This window comes from Electrophorus electricus, chromosome 14 (genome assembly GCF_041902795.1).
Source record: "Electrophorus electricus isolate QZ-2024a chromosome 14, ASM4190279v1, whole genome shotgun sequence".
Lineage (NCBI taxonomy): Eukaryota > Metazoa > Chordata > Actinopteri > Gymnotiformes > Gymnotidae > Electrophorus > Electrophorus electricus.
In genome coordinates this window covers 9,553,809-9,564,545 of record NC_137510.1, presented here as the reverse complement: position 1 = coordinate 9,564,545, position 10,737 = coordinate 9,553,809, and the positions used below count along the sequence as shown (strand labels likewise).

Below are 10,737 nucleotides of genomic sequence, written 5' to 3'. Positions count from 1 at the left end.
AGCAGGATGCCAATGCCCGTTAATATTTAATCCTACCCAACCCACAATGCACTGCACTGAAACAAATCAGCCCTGGGCTGAAGATAAATTGTTATTGAAGATACACCATACATTCTGTCAGTTATGCAATTTCTATGCATGTGTTATTAGTGTAAATAATTACTTTTCTATGCCAGAATAAAGCCCTGATTAAGATTCTCCTGGGTCATGAAATAAATGACACACAATCTGTTGCACCAGCCCTAAAAGGTCTTTTTAAACTTTTATTCACTTAAAGTTTTCAGTGTTAAAGCAACAAGAAAACATTTAGAATGTCCTTTGGTGGGATTTTGTTACACTTTAGCATTATGTAAACTGATATTCTTTGATGCCAGCACGTTGCCAATACTTAGGAAACTGCACAACCAAAAAGAAAAATTAAAAAGAAAAATGAAACCTTATTCATTTCATCTTTTTACCTTCATTTACCAAGCACATCTCTCTTAAACACAGTTCAGCAATAATGTGAATAATAGTAATAATAATACAAAAAATTATGTACTACAATATTTCTGCTCTGTCAAGAAAATAAACTTCTTTGTCAATACAAAAATTAAATACACTGATGATTTTCTAAGCACTTTGCCTGTTTACGTGAACCCCGATGAGGAGTGTGCCAGGTAGCGGTTAGCTCAGACTTCATGGACTGCTTGATTATTGTCTGGAGAGTAGAGGGCTAACACACACGTGCCTCACTGACATCGACCAGAAAAGAAAACCAAGGAAAACATTCGACCATCGAGGGGTACAAAGAGATCATTCACCGAAACCTAGGTGACTGGCACGGGGGACGTGTCGGGGACGCTGTGGAGGGAGAGGGTGAAGAACTTGCTTTGAGTACAGGTCCAATATGACAGTCTGAATGAATTTCCTTTTATCCACAATGCACTGACAGAAAAGAATGTTTAGGTTTCTTCTTATGACTCTTTCAGCTTTGTGTGTGTGTGGTTTTTTTTTTGTTTTTTTTTGTTTTTTTTTTGTTTGTTTTTAGTATTTTGCAAATGCTGGTCCATATGATTTGGACAGTTCTCCATCACTCTGGGTGAGAATAGCCAAAAAAGCAGTCTAGCCATGGGGAGAGTCGAAAGCGACAGACGGGCAGCTGGCATCACTTGTTTCCACTAGCGAATGACCGCAACCCCTGTTACCATGGTGACTGGAAAACGTGAATCTGGCGTCCTCTCTCTCTTCGTGGGCGGAGTCAGAGTTTCTGCTATGGCTTAGTCCACTGTCCTCCTTCTGCTAACACGTTTCATTTAGCAAATACTGAGATAGATTCTTTAAATAACATCTGGAATTTTTTGCTCGTAACTCTTTTTAAAGTTTTGCAATACTTTAATCAACTTTTAACATATATACTCTTTTTTAAATAGTGTATCATAATTTTTGTCATCCTCTCAGACCGGTTAAGTTTTGCTCTGACTTCAGACACGTTCCGCCTGGCCAGTCAGGCGTGCCCGTGGGGTTCTGGTGCGCTTTCTCGTTTCTCATAGTAAAAGCTGAGCATCTGAAGGTGTGCGTGTGTGCGTGTGTGAATGTTTGTGCGTGTGTGAGTGTATGTGTGTGCTCATCTCTATGTCTCAGGGTGTCGTTTCCCAGCAGGCCTGGGTCAGGAGCAGGACACCGGTGAGAGACAGCATGAGGAGGACGAGGGAGGGTGGGAGTGCAGCATGGGCAGTATCACTGTCCCCACAGCCGCCCGGTTCACCCTCGCACCGGACCTTCTCACACAGCAGGCCTGTGTACGCCGCTGGACACTGACATCTCACGTTGTTCACACACATGCCACCGTTCTGGCAGCGCAGGAGCTCATTGTCACACACCCGGGCTAAGACAGAGAGAGGGAGAGAGATAAGTGCCGGAACATGCACACACACACACGCACGCACGCACGCACGCACGCACGCACGCACGCACGCACACACACACACACACACACACACACACACACACACACACACACGCACGCACACACACACACACTCTCTCTAATTACACACTTTCCCAATGTTATGTGACTACATCTCTATTTCTAGATATCACATACACATTCACAGCAGAAAACAGCAGGAAACAGTCAATAAATTGTGTAGGTAAGTGAATATTGATTGAAATGCATAACAGAATGGAAAATCTAATATCAGCAATAATGGAATTTGAAAAAGAGTTTGAAAAAAAAAGGTTTGCAGTACCTGACTTGCTCAACATGAACATGTTTAAAACTTTAATGTAAGACTGTCCGCTGTTAGGGTCACGGTCAGGCTTAGGCTAAGGGTCATCTTCTCTAACATTTCCCAACGTCTGCCTCTTTGTGGTTCCAGGTACTCTGCACTGTGAACTGGTGCATACTGGTGCACACTATTTGTCTACTCCACCTGACTAAACAGTGAACCATCCTTCTTCCCGCTCAGATGAAGCACAAATTATCCAGTTGAGTCTCTCCCTGCAACCAGTCGTGTTACCAAGACTTATTCTATCTTATCTAATGTGTGAGATTGACTAGCGCTGAGCAGCCAGAAAAGATGCTGGCACAAAACCTGCTAATCTTTCGCAACTCAAAGTGCAGGTTGGTTAAAGTCTTCGTGTGTATTTATAGATTTTGTGTGTTATTTCTCATAGATTCTTTTTCATTTGCAGTCATGACATTTGCAGTCATGCCGAACCTTCTCAAGCAACGCTGGGTCTTTGGAAAAACCCCAAAACAAGAAACACTGACGGCACATGAAATACAGGCCAATGATTACCGAGAGTCAAATGCAGTTCTTCTCTCCCCAGACTGAGTAGTAGCTTTATTGCAGCATAAAGAAGCAATGTTTATGACAGCATCTGTTCCATGGCTGCATCTGAGCTATTCTGGGGGATGCATGGCCTCCAGGACGATGAGGAAGACGAGGAGCAAGGAGGTGTAGCCATCGCCCTCAGACTGATGAGGCAGCCTAGGGTCTGCTGCACTAGTCCCTCTGTACGTTCACTGTGGCGGATGCAGACTTCGTCCTGGCCACTGCGTGACTCCCCGGCCTGTGTTTATCACTGCTGCCTCTTTGGTACAGACCTTTCTGTCATGGTGCATTGCACACGAACACCAAGAAAGTGGCACACATATAGCGCACTCCCCAGGTGGGCCCACCCTATGTGATCCCCTGTTCGAATTACACCATGCTCATTTACAGTCTGTGCCAATTAGGGAAACTCGTTACTGTCTGAGATTCGTTAGTGTCTGGGACATAGGCGAGAGCAGTCGAGTGATTTAATTAGACTGACATGTTTTACCTTAAGGGTAATGATGCAGTTATGACATGCGGTTTTTATTAATTAAACATCCACTTTTTTTTTCACCTTTAGCACTTTCCTTGCTTTTTACATTTTTTCTTGCTTTGTCTTAAAAATAGGAATAGACAAAGCCTGACAATAATGGCACTGTGGCAGTTGTACTGGTAACTCTGCCGACTGCTGTTTTGGTATCTATGACCCACCAACTCTTCCCATTTATATTTTATTCCCTGGCGTTTAAACTAGGGACCAAATCAGGGTGGGGAAATTATTGAGTGTTTTGACTGGAAATGTCAATGCCAAACTGTTGCAGAAGAGGACTACGAATCAGTAAAAAGAAAGAGTTAACGAAGGGATTGTGCCCCTAGAACGAATATGAGAGCAAATCTCGTTTGAAAGAAGGAGAACGCATTGATCGGATCCCTTTGGGCTTTCTCTTTGGAGAAAGCGCTCTCCATATGCATTCCTTGAAGCAAGCACTGTAAGACCTACAGGTTCGTGGGTAATGCATTTACTCCGAGCTTAGATCTGGGGTCACCCTAGCTGTCCCTCTCCTTTTCTCTTTCTTCCTTTTTTAACTGTATCTCTCTCTCTCTCTCTCTCTCTCTCTCTCTCTCTCTCTCTCTCTCTCTCTCTCTCTCTCCTTTTCTGCCAGCTCTGCTTGGTGCTTGATGTCCCCTGATGCCTAGTGAAAAGGAGCTGAGGCTGAGAGAGTCTCCACTATGATTTATGACCGTGATGAGAACTAACAGACCTCCTTATTCTCCAAAAAGCGCAGACACTGGAGCTGTAAACTCCTCCGGCCCTGCGGCTTTCTACGCTTCCGCCCTGCTCGCTCGTCTTGTAAACACTTTAACCTCCACCTGCCTCACAGCTCTCGGCTCTGAGGTGGGGAGGGCCACTTTGCCTGCGAAACATGAGCTGTGATTTAAACGAGCACCTAAACGCCCTTTCAAAGCTATTAAAGGGAAGAAGACAGTGCAGAAAGCAGACACTCATGTTTGATGTTCTGGAATCTCAATGGGAACAATGGGGCATTCGCTGGGGGGCGGGGCCACAGGTATGCTTCCTCCACCTCCCTGCCCCTATCCAGGCCATCATGTTGACAATTTGAGTGTGTATAAACAGACCCTGAGTCACGAATAAATTGGGCGGTTTATTAGGTTTGCTTTTGATATGAAGGATAATATTTATTGAGAGCGTTAGCAGGCTAGGTGCTGCCGAAGAGAGAATGGGTAGGTATTTGATGAGAGATTTGAGTTTTAATTGCATACTCAAATCTGCATACAGATGGAGAAAAATCCACACAGGTCTGTGTCGGCTGGAAGGGGATGGACTACAGAGTACACACACACACACACACACACACACACACACACACACACACACACACACACACACACACATACACATACACACACACACACACACACACACACACACACACACACACACACACACACACACACACATACATATATATATATATATATATATATATATATATATATATATATATATATATATATATATATATATATAGCGCTTCTGCAATGTCACAACATTTATTTCTGTCCAGAGTTTCAGAGTTGCATTAATTTTTCCCCAAGATCTTGTATTGATGATGGGAGATCATGGGAGATCTCCAGCACATCCCAAGATTTTTAATGGGGTTCAGGTCACCACTATGTGGTGGCCAATCCATGTGTGAAAATGGTGTCTCATGCACCCTGAACCACTCTTTCACAATTTGAGCCCAGTGAATCCTGGCATTGTCATCTTGGAATATGCCCGTGCCATCAGGGAAGAAAAAATCCATTGATGGAATAACCTGGTCGTTCAGTATATTCAGGTAGTCAACTGACCTCAGTCTTTGGGCACATAACATTGCTGAACGTAGACCTGACCAACTGCAGCAACCCCAGATCATAGCACTGCCCCCACAGGCTTGTACGGTAGGCACTAGGCATGATGGGTGCATCACTTCAGCTGCCTCTCTTCTTACCCTGATGCGCCCATCACTCTGGAACAGGGTCAATCTGGACTCATCAGACCACATGACCTTCTTCCATTGCTCCAGAGTCCAATCTTTGTTACCTAGCAAATTGAAGCCATTTTTGCCGGTTAACCTCACTGACAAGTGGTTTTCTTAAGGCTACACAGCTGTTTAGTCCCAATCCCTTGAGTTCCCTTCGCATTGTGTGTGTGGAAATGCTCTTACTTTCACTATTAAACATATCTCTGAGTTTTCTTGTTGTTTTTCTACAATTTGATTTAACCACGTTTAAATGCTCGCCGATCACGATCATTCAAGATTTTTTTCTGACCACATTCCTTCCTCGAAGATGAAGTTTCCCCACTGTCCTTCCACTTTTTAATAATGCGTTGGACAGTTCTTAACCCGATTTTAATACTTTCAGCAATCTCCTTAGATGTTTTCTTTGCTTGATGCATGCCAATAATTTGATCCTTCTGAAACAGATTAGCATCTTTTCCACGACCACAGGATGTGTCTTTCGACACGGTTGTTTAACAAATAAGAAACTACTCACTGCATCAGTTAGGGTTAAATAACTTGTTGCCAGCTGAAACATAATCACCCATGCGGTGATTATCCAATGGGAGGCTCTTACCTATTTGCTTCATTAAATCCAGGTGGGGACCTTTTTTTTGGCCAGGCAGTATGTGTGTGTGCGTGTGTGTGTGTGTGTGTGTGTGTGTGTGTGTATTTATTTATTTATGAACATTTGCTCTTTAATCTTCATTCACTGCATTTACTTCAAACTGAAATGAATGGGAACATTTTGGACCATGAGTGAGGAAAATCAGTGTTCTGTGTGTGTATGTGTAAGGGGGATGTATGTTAACCCATGATGTTTATTATCATGGAATGATGCCTGGTTTCCTCATCATTGGAGCAGTGTTGCATCTAGCTCTGTCTGTCACCCCTCTATACTGCAAGTGGATCCACACTTCATAACTTCCTCCTCTCTTCACCTCTATTCCCAACTGAGCCCCAAGGTCTGTCACCATTATAGCCATGTGATCATGTCCCTGTTTTGTTCTTATGTGTGTCTGACTGTGTGGGTCTGTCCTGAACTATGTGGGCCTGTGTCTGACTGCGTGGGCCTGTGTCTGACTGTGTGGGCGTTTGTGTCTGACTGCACGAGTCTGTGTTTGACTGCATGGGTCTGCATCTGACTTTGTGTGTCTGTGTTTAACTGCGTTTGTGTCTGTGTTTGTGTGTATGAGTGTAATCCTGATAATTACTTTCATTCTCCCCTCCTGTGGCTACACATTAAATGGGACTCCATGTGTACAAATACTGATCAAACATTCTCCAACAAACACATTTTAACATTGGCAGTTAGCCTTAGAAAAAGAACCACCAGAAGGACCTGTGTGAATGGACCATTTGAGTGACCTCCCAGTAGTCGTACGCAGGTACAGCGTCTCTTGGTCTCTATGCTCTGACCTGTATTGCTTTCGCTGCAAGGACAGTAGACAGTGGAGTCTTTGCACAAACCTCACAAAAAATCATTTTCATGCAAGAGGTCCTCACAAACTCTACCGCAACATTGCAAATTCAGGGTTCTGGTCCATTATTCAGTGAGAATGCTCTGAATGCAAAAACTAGCAGACTTCGGTGATGGTGGGTTTGTGTGCGCTGATACACAGATGGAGCATCTGGCTGAGCTGCTGCCTGTTAACCCAGGCTTCTGCCCATGTAGCTCAAATATTAGCTCAGCTGTTCCGTCTCTGACTGCTCTGAATTTACAAACAACACACAAACGCATGCAAGGATGCCTGCTCTGGACTGCCTGCACACACCACGGCCCTGGCTACCGCAGCCGCTGCTAACGAAAGCAGAATGGAAGAAGCTTGCAGCTCTTGAAAGCAGAAGGTCCCAATGCTGTTCTCGAACACCATCAGCCAGTTTGTACTCTTGCAATATTACAGGTCACACCTGAACCAGGTGTTCAGGAGCTGAGGGATGCTGATTTGCTGCCTGAAGGATATTAAGGGAGTGGCTAGTGGCTAGGGGCTACTGGCTCAATACTCTCTGCTCCTATGAAAGGTCAGGGGCCGGATCTCACTTCGGAGTCTATGCCAGTGCCAAAAGTGCAGACATGCTCATGCCAGGAGGGACCAAGCAAAAGCCACAAATGGAAGGGAGGAGAGAAAGAAAGGAGAGAGAGAGATAGAGAGACAGCAAGAGAGAGAGGGCAGAGCCGTGCACTGTAAGTCAGACCTGAGGTTTTACTTACATTTGCAGCCATGGTCCCATAAATATCCGGGGAGACACTCATGGCACTTAAGGCCTGTCGCTCCTGCCTTACATTTACAATATCCTGTGCCATTACAGCGATCGCTCTCTGAACCAAAGGGATTACAATTACAGTCTGTAGAAACAAGACACACACACACACACACACACACACACACACACACACACACGTATACACACACACTGGAGAGAGGGAGAGAGAGAGAGACCTGTGCTGCTTCTTCAGTTCAGCCCGGCTCATGAATTATGCCGCGTGTCTCCAGCACGGGACGCCTCCCAGGATCAAAAGAGCTGCAGCATGTTTGCAGCCTACAAACTACACAGTTATCATCACAGCCGAGCACAGTGGATGCTGCGCTGGCTACCATCTCACAGGAATTGGGTAGAGAAAGGCAAGTGGACAGGGGCTGCTCAGAGCACGAGGGTGCTGACACACTATACAGTAGAACACTGTGCAAGTTCATATTGACTCCCAGTGTAATATATAACAGTATATATAACTAAAAAGACATTTAGTTGATAATCTGTCATCTATCAGGGGTTTGCAGTGCCAGTCATGAGGACCGCTGTGCACCGCACATGTGTTCTCAGCTGTTCCAACACACATGAGCCAGCTCATAGGTTAATTATCATTCTGTAATAAGGCAGGTGTGTCAGAGCAGGGAAAACGCTTACATGTCCAATACACCTTGTTCAGCAGGAGTGGGACTGAGATCTAGGGTGTTTCATGGTAGAGAAGAACCAGTTACATACTGAAGTACGGCATGATGCAGGAACATGACACATTTAAATAGTCTTGCACATTTAAAGAGAAATGGATGGAATGGAAGTGCATTTACAGAATGACGACAATAGATTTTATTGTGACCCTGAATCATGTGATCCTGAGGTTTTTGCTAAGGTTTAGGTTATACAGAAAAGCTCAGAAAGATATCTGAAAATACTACTAGACACAACCAGGAAATGCCCAACCCCATGAGGAAAGATTTTGTTGCATGACTTCACTCACAAACCTGTGCATTAGCTTTAATATATTAGGTTATTTTCAACTTTGCAGTGCACTACATACAGTCTACAAATTAAAAAAAAAAATCCATATTAATAAAAGCTATCACACTAATTCATGTGTCCTCTGAGTTGCTCCTGGCTTACATGGTACGATTTGTCAGTCCCAGATGTAGTCCTGTTACAGGGGTGATAGGGGGCTGTGCAGACTGTACTGGGATCCAGCCTGGTGCTGTGCTGGCCTGTGTTGGGCTGTAACAAGATCCCAGATGGGCTGCTCTCTGGCTGACACCACTGCTACTCCTAGCGGAACCTCACCCAGACAACTTTTGCAAACGTGCGATGGTTGACCCCGGGCCTCACTCACATGTCTGGTTTCTCGCGCTTCCCTCCTTCTTCCCCTGTTCCTCTCTCACCTTCCTCCATTCTTCTCTCTCTCTCTCCCTCCGTCCCTTGTCTCATCTCTATTTCCATCCCTCATGCACCTGTCTTTCTCACTGTTTCTCCTACTAAGTGAGAATAATGCTAAATACCCTTGTGGCCTTGCGGTTTGTGAGAAAACGGCTCTCTGTGTGGCAAAGCAGCCCCGTTCTCTTTGGTTTCTTTACCACTAGTTTTCATGCTACAAAGCTTAAGAGGTCATCTCAGTCTTAAACATGTGAGATGTTCTATATGTGCGATCTAAGGGACACTCCTATAGAGGTATACGTGTGCGGACGTAGACGAACGAAGGTTTGTGTATGTGTGCGAAGAGCTGTGGGCGTAAAGTGTGGCATTGACAGCTACAGTGCAGCGAGAACGGAATAAGGATAGGACAGATGGCAACGGTGGGCGGGGTGATGGTACGGACGACGGCGAGATGGGCGGGGCCACTGACCTATGCATGGGCGGGGTGAAAGAAGAAAGTACTAAGCTGTGTGGATGACAGTGAGATGGGCGGGGCCACTGACCTATGCATACATTCTCATCGTCCAAGTCGGCCGAAGCATTGCGGTAGTAGCCAGGCTTGCACAGCTGGCAATGCTGCCCCCTAGTGTTGTGCTTACAGCTCACGCAAATGACGGTATTTAACAGTTCGATGTAGCTGCAGCGGTTGGAGTGGCCGAAACACTCGCAGTCTTGCAGAAAGGGAGAGAAATGTGGCTGTGTTTAAGCCGTGTGTGTGTGTGTGTGTGTGTGTGTTTCGACGGCATGTGCGTGAAGGGCACTATGGCATGCTTGCACTTAGCAGCAAGATGGCAACTGCTGGCATGAACGCAGCCTGCAGGACTGGATGTTAGGTGACCTTAAGAGTCATGAGGGAGCATGTTGGTTAGCGATAAGCTTTGGTTCAAGCACACACAATGCTGGAGGAGGAGGATGATGATGGTGACGAAGAAAAGAGAGGAACATGTTGATGCATGAATTAAATGACACAAATTCACAAGAGAATGTCATTTTCAACCTAGCCACCACATAGTTTTCAAATTCATATTAGATTTTCTTTTTTCAGTGGTGGATTGTTGTCTAAAAAAAGATGGAAAATGCTCTTAAGTGGAGCTGGAACATTGAGAGAAGAGAATATATAACAATAGCCTACATTTCTTACACCCCAAAATAAAGCTTTCCAGGTCACAGACAGAACTGAAGTACCACTACCGACTATCCCAGCTTTGCAAAAAAACCAAAAAAAAAACTGACCTGTAACAGTTCAGTTTTTTTTTCTCCAGTATTGACTCTGTCAGATGTACCATGAAAAATTGTGCATCTGTATGAGAAATAACTTGCCACCTATTTCCTCTCTATGAAACATAACAATAAAAAGGCTGTTGAGGACTTGCACCAGTTTGTCCCACTTTTAGAGTAGGACTGGATCAGAGTGCCTGGCTGCAGCTTCTGTCTGGCGATGGATCAAACACACAGAGTCTCCCATCATAGACGGCAACACTGGGATATGTCCCGTTTGCCCTGAAGAGATCCCATGATCCCAACAGATCCAAGTATACAAGTATTTGTAGGAATTGCTATGAGCAAGAGTATCTTTCTTAGATGTGTATATTAAGGCTGGAAAAAGGTTATGACTACTAAATGTAGGTCTAACTTTAGGAATTCATAAACTTTCATTCAAGCTGACTCATGCTAGGTCCCATGAAATT

General features: G+C 44.7%; 1 protein-coding gene across 9 annotated transcripts in view; it reads right to left on the bottom strand.

The window, feature by feature from the left end:
* Positions 1 to 243: 243 nt before the first annotated feature.
* The window catches only part of ntng1a (netrin g1a), a 90,997-nt gene continuing 80,503 nt past the window's right edge, over positions 244 to 10,737 (bottom strand). For 4 of the 9 annotated variants that reach the window (XM_081696550.1, XM_081696551.1, XM_035531199.2 and 1 more), the window contains 3 exons: positions 9,553 to 9,720; positions 7,578 to 7,712; positions 244 to 1,867 (listed from right to left, as the gene is read on the bottom strand). In XM_081696550.1, coding sequence (XP_081552676.1) covers positions 1,620 to 1,867; positions 7,578 to 7,712; positions 9,553 to 9,720 — 551 coding nt within the window. In that variant the 3' untranslated portion in view covers positions 244 to 1,619. The remainder of the gene's footprint in view (positions 1,868 to 7,577; positions 7,713 to 9,552; positions 9,721 to 10,737) is intronic. The other 5 variants (XM_035531196.2, XM_035531197.2, XM_035531200.2 and 2 more) reach the window with 3 other exon arrangements.